Source organism: Vombatus ursinus, unplaced genomic scaffold (genome assembly GCF_900497805.2).
Source record: "Vombatus ursinus unplaced genomic scaffold, bare-nosed wombat genome assembly UNPS02014893.1, whole genome shotgun sequence".
Lineage (NCBI taxonomy): Eukaryota > Metazoa > Chordata > Mammalia > Diprotodontia > Vombatidae > Vombatus > Vombatus ursinus.
The window spans coordinates 9,304,063-9,327,540 of NW_020954671.1; the positions used below are offsets into that span (position 1 = coordinate 9,304,063).

The following is a 23,478-nucleotide window of genomic DNA, read 5'->3' on the forward strand; positions in this document are numbered from 1 at the left end:
CTTTGCACCTTAATACCTATATAAATGCCTTATTCGATCCCTATTTTTCTCCTGACCAATTATGAGCAAATGTTGAATAACTGGTTTTCTTTTCCATTATGAACTTTGATACCATTTGTTTCCAAAATTAATGAAAACCAACAGATCCCTCCCTTAAAATAAGGGGACCTAGTAACCTCTTTCTTCTGCTATAGTAACCAGTGGCAACAGTACATCTCTGGAATTTTAAAGAGTAGGAAGCTACACTTTCTAATGAAATTCCTGCAATGTGACAAAGGTCAAAAAAACCAGTGTTTTAATCATACAGAACTTTAAAGATGTTATTTCCTGTAATAAAACTAAACCAATGCTTGGCTTTTATGTTGCGTTAGAGGCAGTATAAAAGCCCCAACTGCCCTTCATCTATTCCAGAAGGATTAAAAACTCAGAGAAAGGAGAAATTTCAATAGAGAAGGTATAAAAAAGGCTGGGCAACCGGAAATCAAGGCTCCAGCCACGACCAAATTCCTTAGCCTTAAGCTCCCTCCCCCTTTCCTGGTTTCCCCTCCCCCAAATCCAATCAAAGGATTAGCCTACAGGTTTGGAAACAACAGTACTTTGGGCTGAAGGCTTTTTCCCCTCCCTTCTCCTCCCTTCTCCTCCCCTTCTTCCTCTCTTGTGTTTAAATGCAGGAACTGGAGAACTCCTTGGCAAACTGGGCTCAGAACTTGAAGGAACTTAATATCATGAAGGCCGACATAACCCGGTACATTCTTGTGGAAGATGTGATGGTTTTGAAGGAGCAAATAGATCATTTGCACAGACAATGGGAGGAGCTCTGTTTAAGAGTAAGTCACTTCACTCTGGGGCATGCCTGTTCAGGGAGTTATTGAAATGTCTCCTAAAGCCAGACCCAGTCGAAAGAAGCTTGATGTCTTTGAATCTGGAGGCTGTTTCAGGAAAAGAATAGGCAGGCTGTTCTTTCTTAAGAGGGGAGCTATACAGTTTGGTAAAGTTGACCCTTTGTTTAGAAGGCTTCGGGCTGTAGCTTTGCTCCCTCTTAATGATCTAAAGAAAATCGCTTGGAGAAAATCCACCAGTGGGAAGCCATGGGTAGTTGATTGCTCTATCTTGAGGAGATAAAAAGGAAAAATGTGGAAAATTTATAATGGGTGTAATAAGAGAAGAAGGGGCCTTTTTCCCCAGTTCAGTTTTGCTGGAGAGTCCAGGCTGATTCCCTAGAACAGAGAAAATGAGTTTAACTCAGGGCTATGAAGCCACTTGGGAAGTTTTGAATTCATTTGTGAACCTATGATGTAAATTTAAATAAATTTCTTTTAAGAAGAAATGTCAAAAGCTGTCTTCAATACATCTGAGTGCCTAACCTCTATTTACTAATGAGATTCCCGAGGTTATTAGCATATCGCATGTTTGTCATTAAGTCAGATTTGGAAGGAATTAAAGCAACCAAATATACTTAGAGGTTTTAATAGAAGAATTATGGACAGTTGTAAGTATATTAATGTAATAAAAACCTCTTCTCTTGCATGTTCTGTGGATTAGGCAAATAGTATTTAAATATAAAAATTCTTTTGTCTGAATTTCTGTAATGGAATAAAAAAATTTATTTTAACCTGGGAAGACCTTCAGAGACTAAAATCATAAAATAATTTCAGTTCCTTGTTTTGCTTTGAAAACTAATCTCAATGGAGACTGATTTAGGATCTAGACATTTCATTGGAACTCAGTTTTGATTGTATTTAAAGAGAAAATATTTTAAAAATCTGTAAAGATCATTTTTAAAATGGTTGCCCTTTGTAGGGAAGAGGAAATCTGGAAACTAGGTGAGCTAATGCAGCTAATGGTAAAGTCAATGGAATCAATACACTATAATTGAACAGATGTGTTCAATGAATGTTTTCCTGATTCATCCTGTGCAAAATACAAAGATTTATAGCCAAAAAGTCATTGGTAAATTCATGCACTCAATATTCTGGAATAAAAGCCATGTCTTTTAGGAATGAAATTTCTAGCAGGCCTTTTATAATTTTGTTTTATATCTAAGCTTACCTCTACTAATAAGGCAGCAGAGAAGGACTTTTGTGGAGTCTTGTGCATCATTATTTTAAATCACCATTGCTTTCCAGTACTTAAACTTAAAGCCTTTAAAGCCCTTAATAATCTTACTCCAACTTATTCAGACTGATTTCCTATTACTCTCCTTCACCAACCCCAAGGTTCCAGTCAAACCGATTTATTTGCTTTATCCAGAACAAAACATTCCATCATCTCCTATCTCCATCCTATTTTCTGTGTACATTTTCTCCCCTTTCTCCTCCCAGCCTCCAAGGAAAGATTGCATTTTAGAATATTTTTGTCTTCAGAGTTGTAGTTATTTAGTAAATGCTTGTTGAATTGAATGCCTATGCATCAGATAATGTGTATGCTAGGTTGCCCAGCTCAAAAGCTGTGTCACACAAAGGTCATTTTGCATTCTTTGATCATCAATACATTACATTAGTTCATTTGATCTCTTTAAATTTGGACTTGCCTCTGGAAATCTTAGAAAGCATAAGTATTTCAGTTTTATAGAAATGGAATTTCCATTCTGGTGGCATAGTATTACCCTGATTAGAAGGTGACTTTTCATGCCCTTAATTTTTCTGTTCAGACTAACATTCCCAAGAAGTTGTAACTGCCTTTATTCGTTTTGAATGACTCGCACTCAACATGTCCTAAACAGAACTTACTGTCTTTCCCCCTGTTCTCTTCTGTCTTCTCAACTTCCCCTTTAGTATCAAAGGCAATATCCACCATTCACAATCGTGGGGCCATCCTTAATTCTTCACTCTCTGTAAATCTGTTGCCAAATCTTGTCCTTTCTACTTCCATGGAAGTATAAATCCCCTACTCTTCACTCACACCCGCACCACTCCAGTTTAGGTCCATATCACCTTTACTGTTGCAATAGACTCCTAATTGGTCTCTCCTGCCTCAGATATCTCTCCACTCCAATCCATCTTCCTCTCAACTGTCAAAGGGATGTTCCTCTAAAGTCCAACTCTGATTATGTCACCACACACACACACATACACACACACACACACACACACTGCTGAATAAACTCTTATTACTCCCTATTATGTATAGGATTAAATAAAAAGTTCTCTGGCATTTTCGTTCTTTATAACCAGGCCTCTTCCTACTTTTCCAGTCTCCCTACACTTGGCTCCCCTTGGTGCATCTATAATTCAGCAACACTGACCTACTTTCTGTTCTTCATGTAGGACACTCCATCTCCTATATATTCTTTCTGTACCTTTGAACTGACTGTCATCCTTTACCTCCTCATCTCTTAGTTTCCCCAAATTCCTGCAAGTCTCAGCTCAAATACTATCCTTTCTTGGTCCCTGGCTACTAGTTCCTTCCCCTCTGACACTACCTTCCATCTATTCTGTAAGCTTACAGAATTACAAATATATATTAAGTGAGCTCCTGAAGTCTGGGACTGTTTTTTTTTCCCCTTTCTTTGTGTCTCCACCATAGCTCATAATGAAGAGTTTAGTAAATGTTTTTGATTGATTAATGGAGGAGTAAATAGTTATTTATAGCTTCCTTAGGTCTTTGAAATATTTACTGAATTGAATACTAAGTTTCTGCACATGACAAACTTATTTGAAAATTTAGCCTCTTGACAATGCTGTTTCTTTTCTGAGTTTACAAGCATTATCTTGTTTTTCGTGTACCCCATAGTACCTAAGGGGCAGCTAGGTGGAACAGTGGATAAAGTGCTAGGCCTGAAGTCAGAGTCTTCCTGAGTTCAAATCTGGCCTCGGACACTTACTAGCTGTGTGAACGGGCAAGTCACTTAACTCTAGTTGCCTCAGTTTCCTCATCTGTAAAATAAGCTGGAGAAGGAAATGGTGGCGCACTCCAGGATCTTTGCCAAGAGAACCCCAAATGGGGTCATGAAGAGTTGGACACTGTACAACAACAGAAATTTGTTAGGAAGTTTTTCCACATATCAAGCCTCGATTTGCCTCTTTGAAACTCCTTGGTTCTGATTTCTGGTGCCAAACAAAAGAAGTCTAATCCCTCCTGTAAATGACAGCCTTTCAAGATAAAAGTCTGAAGAAAGACAAAAAAAAAAATTCTGGAAAAAAAATCTTTATGGAACAATTCAAATGGAAAGAGACAAACGAGGAGTATATAATTTGACCATACAAGAAGCAAATGCTTTGTGTTGAAATGAAATGCAAATAGTTACTGAGTTGAATTAATTGTATTGATGTTCTGTATTAAGTTTTTAATGAAACATCTGATTTTTTTTTTTAAGGAGGGAACACCTTAGAGTAAACATTAGCATAATTGCTTTAGGAATAAGACCTCAAGGAGCTTAAAATCTCTAGACTCCAAGACCACTGGAAGGAGAAAGGTGGAAAGGATATAAAAGATGTGGGAGGTGAAGGAGAGAGAGGGGTCAAAAGGTTTCAATAACAAATAGGGAAGTAAAGGGGAGAGGGTAGGTTTAGGTGGGGAGGGGATGGAGTTCAGTTTTAGTCTCATTGAATTTGAGATGTGGAGGACACATATAGTACATAATATTTTTATGAAATAAACAATAGAACTTGTCACTTGATCTACTCTTTTTCTGATATCTTTGCATAGCAAATAACCAAATAGCTCTGGCCATTGCCAGGGTAGGTGCATGGGCTTTATAACCTAAAGAGGAGGGTCCCTATTTAGGTTGCAGGAGTGAAAGATAACAAAAGGAAGGGAATTCGGCTAATACTTAATATACAGTATTAACTTTTCAGTATCTGCTGGGACTGTATTTATTCATTTATTTGTTTGCTTGTTTTGGAGGCAACCAGGGATAAGTGACTAGCCCAAGTTCACATAGCTATTAAGTGTCTGAGGCCGGATTTGAACTCAGATCCTCCTGACTCCAGGCCAGGTGCTCAGTTCACTACCCAATGTAGCTGCCCCATTTCCCCATTGTATTTATGATAAGAAAATGCAAATTGTTTACTGAGCTGAATGCTTTGTCAATTATGTTTCATTTGCAAATAGTTTTTAAGGTATTGCCTTTCACCAAATTTTTCAAAAAGAGCATTAACCTAATTTTCTGATGTTTTGAAAGGGAAAATGCGCAGAGCCTTGCGTCTACAGTGATAATTTTTTTTTGGTGGTAGTTGTTGCTCATATGTTTATGGTTATCTCATCCTCTGGAAGTCTTATAAAGCATTGAGTGAATATTAGCCTAATTATCTTTTAAAGAAATAGATACCTTTCTTTTCTTGGTCATAACTTATATTTGAGTGTTGTTGGTTATCTGGTTTTCTTTTGAGGAACTTACTGCTCAACAACATATCTTCATCTTCAGGTTTCATTGCGTAAACAAGAGATCGAGGAGAGACTCAATTCCTGGATTGTGTTCAATGAAAAGAATAAAGACTTATGTGCATGGCTGGTTCAGATGGAAAACAAAGTTCTACAGACAGCAGACATTAGTATTGAAGAAATGATTGAAAGACTACAGAAGGTAAACTAGGAAGCAAATTTGGATGATGGGATTTTAACTTTTTGGAGAATATCTCCGAAGGCCAGGCAAAATCAAGTATTTATTAAGTGCCTACAATATACCAGGCATTATGCTAAGGCCAGTATGTCTAATGGGGGAAAGAACATGTAAATAACTTTTTATGAACAAGACATAGGATAAATGTAGAACAATTTCATAGGGAAGGCACTAGCATCATGGGGTAGGGTTGGGCGGATTACAGGGAATCTGGAAAGACGTCTTACAGGAGGTGAGACATGAAAGAAATCAGAAAACATTTAATCTTTCGAATTGGGAGGTTAAACACAAATATTTTCTAGAGATAAAGCCACAATCTACAGATACATTTTCAATCAGATGGCAGTAGATTAAACAAAAACTGGGAAATAAATTTTCCTTAATTTTAGAGAGACAGCTAAGTTGAGTGAAGATAATTTCACCAGGAAAGACTAGCATCATCTATTTATTTATTTATTTAGGCTAGAGGGGCCATATTTACAGGGGCAGGTCAGCTTTGTCTGAATGGGTAGCAGATGGTCTGAAGCCAAGGAATCCATGAGATAAAACTGTCCCTTAGGATTTTAGGATCATAGATCTAAAGTTGGAAAGTACTTTTCTAGAGGCCATCTGGTCCACCCCTCTCTTTTGCAGATGAGGAAACTGAGGCCCAGAAAAGTTAGGTGACATATACACAGTTACAAAAATATATGATACGCAGAGGCAGTGTTCGAGCTGGAATCTCCAAGTTCAATGCTCTTTCATTGCATTGCATTATTCAAGTTAATAAAATAGTTTTAAGCCATTTGTGCAGTTCTGGAAGGTCAGAATTAGAAGTAAAAGACCACCTGAACTTGGAAATGATAAAGTTACATCCCTGCTCAATGCCACTCAGTCAAACCTTCAATCATATCTGATGTTGGCTTTGAGTTGATTTAGCCAAAATGTACGTTTTGATTTGGTTGTATTTGATAGTCAATTCAGTAAGCATTTAATAAGTGCCTCCTATGAGCAAGACACTTTTCTAGCTACTAGGGATTTAAAGACAAAAGGAAAGAAAGAACTAATGGATGAAAAAGAATTTATTAAGCACTTACTCTATACAAAGCACCTTGCTAACATCTAAGGATATAATGAGAAAAGTAAGGTAAATACCCTTATCAAGGAGCTCACATTCTAGTAGGTTCTTAAGTATTTTGTGTCATGGGCCCCTTTGTCAATTTATGGACCCTTTTTAAGAATATCTTTAATATTATGTAATCACTTAATATAATTATTAATAATTAATATTCAATATTGGTTGCTAATATTTTATATTAAGAGTTAATGTTAATATTAATTTTAATTCATAAAATACATATAATTACAATGGAAACCAATTATATTAGAATATAGCTAACACTATTAAAAAAACAAGTAATGTTTGTGCTTTGTTAACACATCAAATAACAAGATATATTTAAAATAAAGGGTCTTATATTGACAATAATGAGCATAAATATTATGAGATACACAACAATTTAATGTGATATGAATATATCTTATTTCTATTGGTGACAGAATCATAGGCACTGCTAAAAAATAAAATATTTTGTTGCCTGCATTCCTAATAGAAATAAATGCTAAATTTCAGTTAAGGATTGGTGAAAAATAAATATCAAGAAAAGAAAAAGATTACTTTTCCCATTCAAGTTCATAGACTCCCCTGAAATCTATCCATGGATCCCAGGTTAAGAATGCCTGTAGTAGGGAGAAACAGACTATATGGGAATTTTTAGCAGCAAGTCTGACAGAAAGGCTGACATGGTCTTTAGGGTATAGTGATAAAGCAGATGGAAATGAATCCTGTCCAGTGGTATTTCCACTGATCATTTCTGATGCAGGAAATTCCTTCAAGGAGTTAATATCTTATCCAAAATTTTGGCTTATATTTTCTAATCCCAAATTTGATTATAGCAATAGCAAAATTTCATAGCTACTTTAATTTCAAACTCTCTGAAGCCTAATGAATTAAAACAATGTACCACTGTACATTGCCATTTTGTCTAAATATTAGGTTTGTGTATAACTTTTCTTTTTAAGGCAATTGGGGTTAAGTGACTTGCCCAGGGTCACACAGCTCGTTAGTGACAAGCGTTTGGTCTGAGGTCAGATTTGAACTTAGGTCCTCCTATCTTCAGGGCTGGTGTTCTAGCCACTGCACCACCTAGCTGCCCCTGTGTATAACTTTTCAATGAAACCTTTTGAATGCAAGATTTTTTGGTAGAAAAAAATGAAATTATTGAGATCAGTGATTGTGATCTCATATCAGGTGAAGGGGGAAACTTTTATTTTCACTTTTATTATCATCTTCAGGAGAAAGGAAGTAACTACAATATTAATACAAGGTGCTATTTTGGTGTCTTTGTCAGGACTGTATGGAAGAAATCAACCTGTTTAGTGAAAATAAACTTCATTTGAAGCAAATGGGTGATCAGTTGATCAAAGCCAGCAATAAGACCAGAGTTGCTGAAATAGATGATAAGCTCAGCAAAATTAACGATCGCTGGCAACATCTTTTTGATGTCATTGGATCAAGGTAAGAAAACAGCAAAAACCGCTTCTGGTTTTGAAAACTGATTTTCTTCTAGAAATTTTCATTTAAAAAACAGTACTCCTCCTGTTTTTCAACTCTTCTATTCTTTTAACTAAACTTTAAAGAGCTATATCAGTGTAAGGTGTTGCATGTTTGTCAGTAACAATAAAAGAATGTGACAGATGCCAGAAAATTTCCACTAGTTGTCATGCCTAGAAGCCCCTCAGTTCAGTGGTATTGGGAGGATTTTAGCAGGTTTTGAAATGGCAGTTAAGTGGCACAGTGCTTAGGATGCTGGACTTGGAGTCAGGAAGACCTGTTCTTCTTCAGACACAACTAACTGGGTGACTTTGGACAAATCACATAACCTTTCTGTGCCTCGGTTTCCTCATCTGTAAAATATGGATCAAATGAGATAGCATGCAAAAATCTGTAAACCTTTAAAGGACTATATAATGTGGTGGTGGTGATGATGACAACAATGAGGAGGAGGAGGAGGAAGAGGAGGAAGTAATGATGGACTAGAATTAGCAGAACAAAAATGGCTAATAGTGAATTGTTTACTAATAGGAGAAAGGCAATAGTAAGAGGTCCCTTAGCTTCCCTTGGAGAGTTCAAGTCACTAGGCACAGATAAACACTATTTTCAATTAGGGAAAGAACTGCCAACTGTGATTACTAAACCACTGTCAGTGATCTCTGAAAGATGTTGGAAAACAGGAAAGATAAAGCAGGAATGTTGTTGTATGGTCATTTTCAGTTGTGTCCAACTCTTCATGACCCCATTTGAAGTTTTCTTGGCAAAGATACTGGAGTGGTTTGCCATTTCCTTCTCCAGCTCATTTTATAGATGAGAAAACTGAGGCCAACCGGGTTAAGTGACTTGCCCAGGGTCACACAGCTAATAAATATCTAAAATTGGATTTATATTCGGATCTTCCTGACCACAGGCCTGGCACTCTATCCACTGGGCCACCTTGCTGCCCAAAGTAGGAATAGAGATAAGAAAATGACCAGATTTTCCAAAAAAAGGCAGAACAAAGTTTACAAATTATTAGCCAGTGAGCCTGATTTAAATTCCTGGCAAAATTCTAGAATGTAGTATTAAAGGAATAGTTAATAAATTTTTCAAAAAGGAAGTAGTCATCACAAAGAATTAGAATAGCTTCTTTTGGGTCACACCAGGCTAAAATGATTGTTTGTTTTTTTGATAGAGCTTGTGGGCTGGTAAATCAAAGGCAATATTGATAATGATAATAACTGACATTCAATACTTTAAAGTCATGTATTATCTCATTTGATCTTTAAAATAACCTAGTGATATGAGTACTACAAATAGTTTGCTGGAACTATAACATTCATCTGAATCTAATATGATTAGTTAGTCAATAATCATTTATTGGTCACCTTCTGTGTACTAGGCACTGTGGTAAGCTCTGAGGATACAAAGAAAGGCAAAAGACAGTCCCTGCCCTCAAGTAGCTCACAATCTAATGGGGACAGTCAACAAGTAAACATGTACAAGGGAGCTATTTACAGGAAAAATAGAAAATAATCAACAGTGGGAATGCACTAGAATTCTGAAGGATTGTGAAAATCTTGTAGATAGAAGGATTTTAATTGGGACTTGAAGGAAGTTAGGAGGCCGAGAGGCAGAAGGCATTCCAGGCATCGGGGAACATCCCGAGAAAGTGCCTGGAGCTAAGAGATGGAGTATCTTGTTTGTGGAACAGGAAGGAGGCCAATGTCACTGGATCAAAGAGTACATGATGGGGTTACGTTATGAAAGCTTTGAATGTCAAACAGGATTTTGTATTTGATCCTGTATATGAGAAGGAAGCAGTGAAGTTTGAATATGGGAGTGACATGGCCAGGCCTATATTTCTTTAGGAAGATCACTTGGGCAGCTGAGTGGAGAATGGACTGGAGTGGGGAAAGACTTGAGGAAAGTAGATCCACTATCAGGCCAGTGAAAAAGAACAGTCATGAGATGATGAGGGCCTGTACCAGGTTTGTGGCAGTGTTAGAGGAGAGGAGATTAAATTTACTAAGGATCCATTAACAGACATTTATGAAGCGTCTTTGTTCCAAGCACTGTGCCAAGTGCTGGCAATACAAAGACAAAAATAAAGCAAAGATTAGTGAAATGGGGATAAATGTAAAGCTTTATACTTGGGTTAAAAAAAAATAAATTTCACAAGTACAAGATAAAGGAAATATGGCTAAACAGCAGTTCTGAAGAAAAAACAAAATATAATGCAGACCAGAAGCTCAAGAATATGTTAGAAAGTAAATGCAATTTAAGGCAACATTAGAGAGAACTAGGGTTCAAGACTACAGAAGGGAATATTTCTCCTGCATTTTGCCCTCATCACAGCACATCTGCAATGTTTTCTTCATTTTCTACATTTTTGAAAGTACATTGACATATTGGGAGAATGCCTAGAAGATGGCAACTGAGCATGAAAGGCCTTAAGATCATCCCATTGATATGAGGATTGGTTAGAGGAACTAGAGATGTTAAGCCTAGACAAAAGAAGCTATTGGACAAAACTTGACAGGGGACTTCAAGTATTTGAAGACCCTCAAATGATAAAGAGATTGGACTTTGGACCTCAGTTGGCAGAACTAGGGAACAGTAGTTTCAAGAGAGGAATATTTAGTCTTGATTTAAGCAAAAAATGGCTAATAATTTTATCTCCAAAAGTAGAAGAGGCTGCCTCAGGAGGTAATGGGTTCCCCTCTTTCTGGGGTCTTTGAACATTAGATACATTAGAGGATACATTAGAGTAGGGATTCTTGTTGAGGAATGGGTTAGAACAGATGATCTCTAAAGCCTCTCTGACCCAAGAGTGTGATTCTGTGAAATGATCCACACATTTAATTTGCATTTCCCCTCAAATTGTGTTGATTGGGAACTTTTCTTTGGATCTAAGAATAACTTGCAGTGTTGAACAAATGACATCTGACCTATAGGTTGTCACACTGTATAAGCAGTGTGCCTCATGGGTATTTGACACCAAGAGTATGTAAGTTGTGGAAACAGATGAACTTATCCATATGTTTGTTGAAGTTTATACAAAGGTTAAAAAAAACCCCAAGTCTTTTAGGAAGTAAGTTTTAGATCTGTCAGTTACAAATTCAAACCCTATATATTATGGTCAATTCTTATTTATTTGAGGCTCGTTCAGCATATTGACTAACCAAGTTCTTTGCATGGAGGAGGCTGTATGATACCATAAAAAGAGCCCTGGCCCTAGAGTCACAGGTCCTGTGTTCAAATGCTGCCTCTTGTATTTTCTATCTATGTGATCTATGGCAAATCATATTTTCCCTATTTCCTCATCTGAAAAATGAAGGAGTTGGACAAGATGACCCTTATAACTGTAAATCTATAATACTAGGATCTTTCTTTTCTCTGTCTCTGCCTTCATTACTCATGGGTGGATGAGAGACATAAAAGGAGGAGGAGAAAGTGTGTGATTGTTTGACTTTCATTCTGTCAAAAAGTTTTTTGTTCTTAAGGAAGGATAATTTTTAAAACGATTGGCTCAAAATAAGGGATTAAGTTTATTTATGGATTTCAGCATATCAGTATTATACCAGTTCATTATTATCAAGCATGAGAGACAGAAGAGTGTATTAGAAAGAGAACTTGAGGTTTTGAAGGACAGAGTCTCAAGGAAGAAGAAGGAAGTTAAAGAACAACCGCAGATTTTAGACTCTCCCTTGTTTGTAAACTCCCAACCTCCATTTTGGAGCTTTATTTTTAAAAATATCCTGGTTTAATTAAACTCTACGATGGAATGTATCTTAGGAATTAATAATTTTTAAAGAATATATTAGTACATTACTAATTATTAATTAATATAATTTATGCAATAGGCAGCTAGGTGGCCCAGTGGATAGAGTGCCCTGCCTAGAGTCAGGAAGACTCATCTTCCTGAGTTCAAATCTGGCCTCACAGACACTTACTAGCCATGTGACTCTTGGGAAGTCACTTAAACCCCATTTGCCTCAGTTTCCTCATCTATAAAATGAGTTGGAGAAGGAAATGGTAAATTACTCCAATATCTCCGCCAAGAAAAGCCCAAATGAGGTCATGAAGAGTTGGACACAACTGAACAACAAAGATTAATGAGACTGGTATTGAGGTTAATAATATGAAATTATTGAAGTCTGGGGTTTGGGCTAGAATTCACATTTCTAAAGCTTTTCAGCAGCTCTCTCAGGTCTACATGTGCTTGCCTACCAACTACATTTTTACAAAAACGTACATGTGAGAGGGACCTTTCCATATGCATATTGTCTAAGATTCCTAAAGGACTTGTAGGGTGAGTTTCAGTTATTCTTTAAAACACACAATATTTTTCAAAATCAGTGGTCAATCATAAATATCATAATTACTACTGAGCTTATTTGATTATAAATATTAAATGAAAATTAAATAAGGGAAGTTTTGTTCTTTCCTGTTCCCATCATTTCAGAGGTAATACCTTTGGAAAATTAATTCAACACAAATGTAGGAGAAAGACACAACTAAATTATCAGGGAGAGTTGTTTGGTTGGGTTTTTTTTTTCCCCAGCTCTGTCAGTCTGACAGTTCATCAAGTTTTATGAAAAACTTGCTAGTCTTTTTTTCCCTCTTTCTGTTTGGTTTCGGTTTTTGTTTGGTTGGTTTCGATGGTCATATGATTTCATTGATCTGTATAACTCCCAGTAAGGAAAAATGCCTTATCACAGATCATAGATTTAGAACTGGAAGTGACCCCCGCACCAGGCCATTTAGTCCAACCCCCCCTCATTTTATAGATGAGAAATCAGAGACCCAGAGAAGATGAAACGACTTACCCAAGGTCACACCGCCTTTGTTCGAATGTAGATCAGCAACTGTTCTGCTATTTGTAAACATTAGAGAAGGAAAACCTATTGGAAAAGATACTCACTATAGAGGCAGACAACGTGAGTTCAAATTCCTCTTCTGTCCCTTACTTAAGAGTGACCTCAAGCAAATCACTTAACCTCAGTTAAGGCCTTGGTTTCCTCAACTGCAAAATGAAACAGCTCAACTAGATGACCCAGAGATCCCCCACAGCTCTAGATCTGTGAATTTTGAGAATTTGATGGGACAGCCAGGTGGCGTAGTGGATAGAGCACCGGCCCTGAAGTCAGGAGGACCTGAGTTCAAATCCAGCCTCAGACCATACATTTGACACTTACTAGCCGTGTGACCCTGGGCAAGTCACTTAACCCCAACTGCCTTAAAAAAAAAAAAAAGAATTTGCCCATGGCACTAACAGGGTAGGTGCTTTCCTCAAGATTACACAGTCAGTATGTGTTCGGGGCAAGCCTTGAGTCCATGTCCTTCTGACTCACAAGCTACCTCACACTGCTCTCCAACTTTTTCAACACATTTTAGGTATAACTTTTTTTTGTTTGTTTTTTTTTAAGATATATGCTTTTCCCCTTCTATATGCTCATTCTGTTAGCTTCCACATCTATTTTTTAAAAATATTTTATTAACTACACATATAAACTATAACTTTGCAAGACCAAGAAAAAGGAAGTTTAAATTTAAAAAAAAATAACCTTTTCAATAAATCAGTCTTAAAAACGAAGTCTATGGTGTGATTTATGTAGCCAGATTAAAGCTTTCTAGGTTTGAGCAAAAATCATTCACGCCATCATCTCTTCTCCTATTTCTCTTTGGTTCAATGATATTATGGTGTCAAAGTTCTGGGATCTTTTATTTTTAATTGCTCTCAAAAAAACCCAATTGGTGCCTTAAGATGATGACTTCTCTTTGTGCTTAAGCAAGCTGACAAAAGAGAGCTTTGCTTCAGATGTTTTTGTTACAGCCTACATTGACTAAGGTTTATGTACAACTGACAGAGGCAGGATTTGAACCGGGTTCTTTGCATCATCTACTATGCCACACACATTTTAAAAATTTCTTCCATTGGAGAAGATAAGAATTTTCTCTCTTCAGAAAGGTTCTGCCAAATACACAGAATGGTGGATGGAGAAAACTGTTCTAGCTGCTAGTGAGAAGCAAGTATAGTGGGCAAAGTAGAGTTGTAGTATAAAGGGAAAAGCATATTGTATTTTTGAGTCAGAGGGACTGGATTCAAATCCTGTTTCTGTCACTTGCTTACTTACCTGTGTAAGGTGTGTATGGAGTGTTCAGAGAGGACTGGCACCTCTGGTGTGCGGGCTCACTGAGCCCTTTTCAAGGCTGCTCACATACCTTTGGTCTTCACTTTCATCTACCTCTCACCTGTAGCTCCAAGAAGCTGTAGCGTTTGCAGCAACCACACCCTGGTAAACCATTTTTGGCAGAGGTGCTAAACCAGGTTGAGGGTAACAGATGGGCCTCAAACCTGTTGGTGAGTTAGGGGGATGTCTGCCCCTGGCAGAATGGGTGAATAAGAACAATTTGTTCTCCAATGGCCATGAAGGCAGGAGAGTCCAGAAATCACCCCTTGGTGTCATTGGTCCTCTTGGAAAAGGAGAAACAATAACTTACCTGTGTGAGCCTGGATAAGCTCTTAACCTTTCTGTGCTTCAGTTTCTTCCTCTCTAAACAGAGTACTCCATGACTTCTAAGATCCCAGTCCAGCTCTAAAATCAGTAATCCTTTAAAGGAATCTTAGATATCATCAAAGGTAGTTTTGTCATTTGAGAGATGAGATTGGAGCCCAGCATAGGTAGAAAGAGGCAGAGGCAGGATTTGAATCCTTCCCTTCTAACTATAAATCCTATAATCCTTTTATGCTATGATAAAGAATAACATCAAAACCTGTGTAGGAACTATCCCATAATTTTTTCTTGAGGGGGGAATGTGAGAGGAAGGCATATTCAATTATTACTTTTTTTTTTTTTACTGGTTTCAGTATTTTTAAATTTTGAAATTTGCTTTGAAATTTGAATTTTAAATCAAGTGACCTGGGGCATTTTTTTTATTTGACCAGTTAGTTTTGCTGTGAGGAAGTCTTCCTTCATATGCCCCAAATTTCAATTTTGTTTTTCTTTGCAGCTTGGCTCAGTTCAAAGTACCTCATAAATAACCCATTTGCTGCCACCCTTGAGATAGTGCTGTGTCCTCAGCTTTGCAATCTCTAGCACCAGAACAAAGGCTGTGTGTGAGAGAAATAGCTTGGGATACTTGTGTAGTAGAAGGGGAGAAAGCTGAAATTAAAAATTACAATTAAATGGAGAACAAGATTTCCTTCTTCCCCTGTGACTGTCCCTCTGTACTTGTATGGGCTCATCGATTCCTTATTAAGGAGCATTCAGGAAGACCGCAGAGATTTTTGCTTCTATGGAAGATGCTGAGAGCAGTGGATAAATAGGACGCTGGGGGAGGAGGGGTTTCCTCTTCCCTAAGTGAGGTGGATGGATATACAGGCATTAACAAGGAGCTTTCCATTATGACCTGCGAAATGATTTTTTTTCTCATAAATAGTAAGTGCTATTTCAATCATCTGCTCCATCTGTGTATGATCATGGCATGTTTGGGGATGGTGAATAGGAAATACCAGTTCAGGAGTGCAGCAGTGCAAGTGTGTTCGACATTTGGGGGGTGGGGAGGGTGGGGAGAGTGGAAGGGGGATGGGCACTGCAATGACTGTCTCTGTGCCTGTGCGCGTGTGTGGCTGGCGTGTGGCTACGGGATCTGTCTTTGACAAGTGGTGAGAATAGATGAAGCTGAATGGAAGACCTTATGCTACTGCATAAACACTGTTGTGAGGCCTTTAACTTCCTGTAATAGTGATGCCAATGTCACAAAACAGGGGCAGATTTCAAGTTTCTAGGGTAAATAAATGTCTTAATGTAAGAGCTCATTTCTTTCTTAAGAAGTAATCATGATACAAAATGAGTTGTGTTGTTTTTGGCAACTAGTAGCTTCCTGCAGGTTTGAGATTCAATTATTTCAACCAAAAATTAACATTGAACCCATAGTCTGAAATTTGGTATCTTTCAATAATATTGTTAATTCTCAGTAATTTCATGATTAATTTGCTGACCAAGGATTTTATAATATAGGTTTAAAACCTTTAACTTGCAGAGGAAAAAGACTAAACAATAGATTTATTAGATGTGCATTTGCATAGATTTTAAATATTTTTAAAGTACATTTTTAGTTTTAAAATTAAGGTAACTGGTAGTATTTAATGCCACATGTTAAGGTAGCTGGCACATAGTAAATGCTTAATAAATACTTGTTGATTGATTAAAGAAACATCACTCATGATTTTGCAAGATTTTCGTCTTTGAGAAAGATGTTGATATTTTCAAGAGGGAAAGAGAAAAAGAAGGGTGTTCTGGTAATTCAGCCGGTTGAAATTAAAAGGGGAAAAAAAAGCCTTTGTTCAATAGACCTCGCTTAATTTCTACATATGGCGCTGGTGGTGTGCCTTTGGCCCTGACCTTCAGCAAATGAGCTTTATATTTATACTCTATGGCTGACTCTGAGTGAGCTTTCTTTATTATATTTTATTCAGCTTTGAGGTTTGATTACCTTGACACAATGCTCCTGGCGTTTGGATCAGGTCACCTACTTCATTCCATTTGTGATGGAAAACAAGTTGTTTATCCTGAGTCTGCCTTTTTCTCTTGCCTACCAAAGTTTGGGATTCTCCTATAACTTATAGGATGGCAAACTGATGCAGATAAACATTTGTATTTTTTACTTTTAAAATGTGGTTTACTGACCACTGGTTAAATGACTGCAGTTTTGAGAGTCCTGTGTATCTCCTTAACTGGTAGATATAATATGGGTTTGCATCTTGGTATCAATTGTTTTAATTTCTAAAGAGGTTTCAGTGTTACAAGAACTTTGTCTTATTTTATTTTTGTTGACATGTAACATTATAGTTGACCTAGGTAAAAATACAGTAATCAGATTTAAAAGTTTGGGTAGAACATTGTTATAAAATCAATAAAGGCTTCGAGTAACACTTTTGGTGGTTCTGAAGCTAACTGTAATATTTTCAGGAGAAATATTTAGAACATATTGTTAATTTTTGATGTATCATTTGCTAAGTTACTGTACCTTGTCCAGATATGGACTAGGGTGTCTCATGAGAGAGAAGGTTCTCTCCTTTCTCTTGCAGAACTTAAAGTGGAGGCTGGCTTACTCTGTGGGTGTTATAAAAGGGATTCTTAGTCAGGGGTGAATTAGAGTGGATTATGTCTGAGGTCCTTTCCCACTCAGAGTCTGTGATCTTCATGTAGAGATGGGATATTTGCTTTTTGAAGTAATCAGTATGGTGTAAGCAGTTTAATCTAATGAGGTCTGGCAATGGGATTTATAAGAGCAGAGAATTTAGAAATGCAAGGGACCTTGCAGGTCAACTGGTCCAAAATCTTCATTTTACAAATGAGGAAACTGAGGCCTAATTGGGTTAAGGATGATTACTTTTTGGGTACATTGCAGTGGAGGTTAATTTTGGATACAAGTCGTACCAGACACCTACTGATATTCCTACTAACTCTCAAATTCTGTGATTCAAGGTCATTTAATCCAGCAGAAGTAAGATTGGAACCTCCATTTTTTCCATCCAAATCTAGTATTCTTGTACCTCAATATTTTTTTTTTCTTTTCGTATAAACCTGATGTTATCAACAGTGTCTACAGGAATTCTGTAGCTTTCTTCCTTTTCAAGACATGGACCATTTGCAGGCCTTTTGTCCTCAATGTGACTGATATATTCAGAATGACTGAGCCCTGTCATGTCAAAAATCTTGAGTGCCCTTTTTTTTATTAATTTATTTTGATTTATCAATAATCACTTCCATATGCTTTTGAGTTTAAAATTTTTCTCCCCCTTCCTCCCCACCACCCTCCCCAAGATGGCGCACAATCTGATATAAGCTATACATTTACATTCATATTAAACATATTTTCACATTAGTGATGTTGTAAGTAGAAATTAAAACCAATAGGAGGAACCATCAGAAAGAGGAAATAAAACTCAACAGAAGAGAAAAAAAATAACAATTTGGCTTCCATAGTTCTTTGTTTGGATGTGGATAGCATTTTCCATCACAAGGCCTCTGGAGATGTCTTAGATCCCTGTATTTCCAGGAAGGATCAAGTTTATCAATATTAGTCATCACACAACGTGGCTGTTATTGTGTACAATGTTCTCTTGGTTCTGCTCATTTCCCTCAGCTTCATTCCATACAAGTCTTTCCAGGTTTTTCTGAAGTCAGCCTGTTCATCATTTCTTATAGCACAATAGTATTCCATCTCATTCATATACCACAACTTGCTCAGCCATTCCCCAATTGATGGAGTGCCCTTCTTTTTATCAAAAGTTTTAGTTGAGTGGAGCCAGGGCATAAAACTAGAAAGTAAGCTGAATTGCCATCTTTGTAAATTTTGTAATCTGAGCTTTCTTGCCAAGTTTTATACTCACTCTTCCTTCAAAAACAAAAAACAAAACCCTTAAAATGCCCCTGGCTTTCTGCCAGCCTTCCTGTAGTGCTCCAGGGTCAAATAAATTGCTCTCTCAACCTTATGTCTTCCCCCCCCCAACCGAGGGTGCATACAGCATACCTGACCACCTGGGGTTCTTAAGTCAACCCCTTCTGAACTCTTGAGTTTTTATAGCTGCACTTGCCATTTAGCACAGCATGTGTGGCTTGTTCCTTTGGGCACGTAGATTCTTTTGTCGCTTTCATTGTTTTCTTCATTTCAATTTTTCATTCTATCCTTCCTCATTACAATGACAAAGGCTCTCAAGTTCTTGTGAATGAACATTGGGTTAAATAGACAAAGGAAGGAGGAGAGAGTGCAGTTGTGTAGGACCTTGGGGGGGGGAGGGTGGACTTTGCTTTTCTTTCCCTTCTGTACTCAAGCTGTGGATTCTTTACTGGCCACCTTTCCTTCCAGGATAGCAGCTGCTGTGTGTTTTGTCTAAAGACTACATGTTCCACAATGCAGTTCCCACCAGGCAGCTGGAGTTAGCCTGGTATTCTCTCTGGTTACAATAAAGTCAGTAAAAACAAAGCATTTGGGATGAGCTGGGCCCACTTTTAGGTCCAGATTTGTTTCCAGGGCTGGATCCAGAATTCTCTGTGGAGCACTTTTAATTTTCAAAAATTCCAGTGTAGTTTCGAAGATAATTACCTCTCCATACTGTGAGACAGGAAACTGACATTAAAAGGACTACCTAGGAATCATAGAATCTTTTTTAAAAATTAAATTACATTTTTAATGAACAAAAATCTACCTTCTCTCTCTTCCATCCCGCTCCCCTCAGTTGAGAATGAAATAAAAAGAAAACCTCTGTCACAAACATTTACATTTAAACAAAACAGATTTCTGCAAAGGCTATGTCTAAAAGAGAAAAATTGTGCATGAAAGAGAGAGAGAGAGAGAGAGAAAGAAAGAGAGAGCGCTTTTGCAGTCTGAGGATTTCACTTCTCTATCAAGAGTTGGGTAGTTTTTCATCATTAATTCTCTGGAGTTATGGTTGGTCATTACACTGATCAGAGTTCCTAAGTCTTTCACAGTTGTTTATTTTTATCGTATTATCATCGCATAAATTATTCTTATAGTTCTTTTTACTTCACCCTGCATTAGTTCATGTAAGTCTTCCTAGGTTTCTCTGAAACCATCCCCTTCACCATTTTATATAGCACAATAGTATTCCATTTCATTTCTGTACCATAATTTATTCAGCCATTCCCCAACTGATGGACACCCTCTCAGATTCCTATTTTTGTCACCTCAAAAAGAGCTGTAAATATTTTTTTAACAACCTTGGTTAGAATTTGCTTAGTTAGGACTAATCCCTCACATAACCTACCCTCCAAGACCTGCTTTACCCTCTTTCTTTTTCCTCCTATTTTCCTGTTGAGTGAAATGTATTTCTGCATACATTCTGTGTGTATTTTCCCCTTTGACCAGTTTATGAGAGTGAGATTTGTCAGCTATTCTCCCCCCACATTCCTCCTTATTTGTACAGACTTCTACTTGTACACTTGCAGTATGTAGGATAGTTGTCCTTAATCTTTCTTTCTCTTCCCCCCTGATATATTCATCTTCCTCTCTCTTTCCATTCTTCTTTTAAGATCATCAAGAGCTACTCCCAGGCCTTCCGTCTAATTAGATCCCCTCTATGAACCCTAATGGTGATAGGTTCAAAGGAGACACATATATCCTTTCCCCATATTAGAACATAAGTTTACATCCTATCTATTGCAGTTAAGTCTTGTTTATATGATTGATCATTCTTATTTACCTTCTAATGTTTCTATTAACTCCTGAAAAACTTCAAAGTTTCTGTTGAGCTCCATTCTTGCTTCTTTATAGTGGTGGCTGCTAAGTAGTGTGTCAGGCTAAATCTGACAGTGGCGCCTCAGTACTTGAATTCTTTCTGACTGCTTAGAGTACTTTTTCTTTGACATGGAAGCTCTGAATTTTGGGTATGATGTTTCTGGAAGTTTTTATTCTGGAGTTTCTTTGAGGAAGTGATTAGAAGATTTTTTTTCTATTTCTACTTTGCCCTTTCTCTAAGAAATTCAGTAGCTGTCTTATGATTTCTTGACATTTCAAGGCTCTTTTTTTTTGGTCATGATTTTCAGGATATCCAAGTTTCTCTCCTTAATGTCTTCAAGGCCAGTACTTTTTGCTGATACCTTACATTAAGATACCTTATATTTTCTTCTATTTTTTTTCAGACTTTTGATTTTGTTTTAATATTACTTATTGTCTAGTTGAGTCTTTGGCTTCTACTTGGACCACTCTCATTGCAGGAAATCTGTTGCTTAGGCAAAGTTTTGTACCTCCTATGCCAAGCTATTAACTTTCTTTCCAATTCTTTCTTCCATAGCTCTCATTTCTCTTCCAGTTTTTTCTTCTAATGTTTTCATTTCATTTAAATAAAATTTTAAACTCATTAATTTTTATTTCATCTCTTCCAGGAATTCTAGTTGAATTTGTCTCCAAGCTATGTTTTTCTTTGAGGTTTTGCTTATAGATATTTTTAGTGTACTTCCCTTCTTCAGGGTTCATGTCTTGAATGTAATAATAGCTTCTTGCATTGGGATTCTTAATTTGCTTGTCATTTTTCCAGCTTACTTCTTAACCTTGTACTTGATGTTAGGGCCAGGCTTTGCATACTTCTGGAGGGAATGTGAGGGCTAGTCTTTTGTTGCTTTCTTGGGGAAAGGGCTCAAAGACACAGCTACAGTTGGAGATCTGCAAACTATCAGTGCTCCCAAAGTGGTCTGATCCAGGGCAAAGTCTGATTGTTGTCTGCCATCCTGCCCCCGGGCTAAGCTTTGTAAATTTCTGATCTGGATTTGAGTCTGAGCAGGAGTAAACTGCTGGTAGACTCAGCTCCTGTCAGCCAGATGAGAAATTCTGTTGGTTTGCAAGCTCCCCCTTTGGGCTGAGATTCCTGCCCTGGTTATTCCTCTTCACGCTTCAAACTGAGCTCAGTTACAGCTGAAACTTCCTTCTGTTCCTACGGTCTGAGTTCCATAGCTTCTGAACTTGTTTCTGAACATGATACACAGCTCCTGCAATGCCACCCCTGTGTGGAACTTCCTTCCTCAGTACACCCAGGATCCCTGATCCTGAAATTCATAGTAATGGACAAAACTGCCAGTTTATGCTGCTTCCTTCACCCTGTGTGAGGTCACAATTCCCCCTTCTGGGGCTGAGATCTCCTCTTGCCCAGGTGCATAGCTTCTCCCTGAGCACATGTCTAGCCAGACCCTATGCACAGTGCCCACAGACGTCTCTGTTTTTCTAGGCTGACCTGTGGTGGAAAAATCTCTCACTGTGATTTTTTAATCTTGGATTTCTCCAGCAGCATTTAGTCTTGTGCACTTTCTAGATTTGTTAAGAGGAGTTGGATTTTTTCAGGTTTGGTTTTTTTTTTTGGTGGGGGGGGGTGGTGCTACCTGGGGGAAGCTTGCTACACTTCTATTACTTGGCCATTTTGACTCTGCCCCCTGGAATCAGAAAAAAGAAAGAAAGAAAAAACTAACAGTTTTATAGAACTTTATTATGTGCCAGGAACTATACTAAATAAACACTTTATAATTGGTATTTCATTTGGTCTGCACAACAATTCTAGAGGTAGATACTATTATTTTTACAGATGAGAAAACTAAGGCAAACAGAGGTTAACTGACTTGCCCAGAGTCATAGAGCTAGTAAGTGTCCCAAGATCAAATTTGAACTCAGGTCTTCCTGACTCTAGCATTCTGTTCACTGTGCCATCTAGTTGCCCCAAAATCTTAAGACCTGGAAGACATCTAAGAGAGAAAAATCCAACCCCCCTCATTTTACAGAGGAAGAAACTGAGGTGCAGAGACGTAAAGCAACTTGTCTAACGTTAAACTATTAGTTAATGTTAGAGCCAAATCTCTCAATTTTCAGTCCAGACAGTTCTTGTGCTCTTGACTCTATGCCTTGGAATTCCTTTAAAACTACAAAGGAGAGATTGGATATCAATCACATGATATGATAGGTTTTTTTTCCCTGAGGAAAGGACTAGAAACCCAAGTGAATGTCTTTTTTTTTTTTTAGAGCCTAGAGTCATTAATTTGCTTTTTCTTTACAACAGTAATGTAAACAGGCAGCATTATGACACACAAATTGTGAAATCAGAATTTGGTGCTCTGAAATTCCCAGGTCTCTAGGATGGTCCTTTCCTCTTCCATCCTAAACAGTCAACTATATAGTAGGGCATTTCATGAAAGCATTTTATTGAAGATAATTTGGATCCCATTGGTTGGAAAATTAAATTATTTTTCCCTCTCTCATCAGTTATTCATTTCTATGGAAAATGAATTAAGATATACACTCAATATGCTAAATTAAGATATACACTGAATATGCTAAATCACACATTTTTTTTTAGACTTCCATCAGCTGAATTGTGCCCAGTGGGATAGGAAATAGATAGGTAGCATAGAAGTCCAAATTATGCTTGGCTTGTGAATGCTCTTTGTTTTTCTGGCTAACATAGATGCACGATAATGGGATTACTCAGGATGCTTCAGCAGGTGCAGTGTACTTGGTGCCATCAAACTCAAACTGTGGGTACCAGTGTTATGCTGTTTAAAGGTTCTTAACTCAAAAGCAGAGAGAATGAGTGGGTCAAATCCTTCCAAGTAAGCACATTATTCTCCAGGTCACTTTTGGTGTTTTAATATAAGCCACATCAATGAAGAAAACCAACTTCTTTATGGGTTGCTTAACCTTGCATATAGCTAGATCAACAGTTGGGAATAAGAGGTGATAAGCAAAAATCTGGGGTGGTAAGTGGGCTCATTAGAAAAGGTTGGAAAAAAAAAGAAGTTGAGGAAGGTGGCATCTTATCTCTTCTTTAGGGTTT

The 23,478-nt window shown here is 37.5% G+C and overlaps 1 protein-coding gene across 6 annotated transcripts in view; it reads left to right on the forward strand.

Moving 5' to 3' along the window:
* SYNE2 (spectrin repeat containing nuclear envelope protein 2) overlaps window positions 1-23,478 on the forward strand; it is a 415,658-nt gene that overhangs the window by 358,932 nt on the left and 33,248 nt on the right. For all 6 annotated transcript variants that reach the window (XM_027842877.1, XM_027842872.1, XM_027842874.1 and 3 more), the window contains 3 exons: window positions 672-827; window positions 5,366-5,524; window positions 7,951-8,117. In XM_027842877.1, the coding sequence (XP_027698678.1) occupies window positions 672-827; window positions 5,366-5,524; window positions 7,951-8,117 (482 nt within the window). The remainder of the gene's footprint in view (window positions 1-671; window positions 828-5,365; window positions 5,525-7,950; window positions 8,118-23,478) is intronic.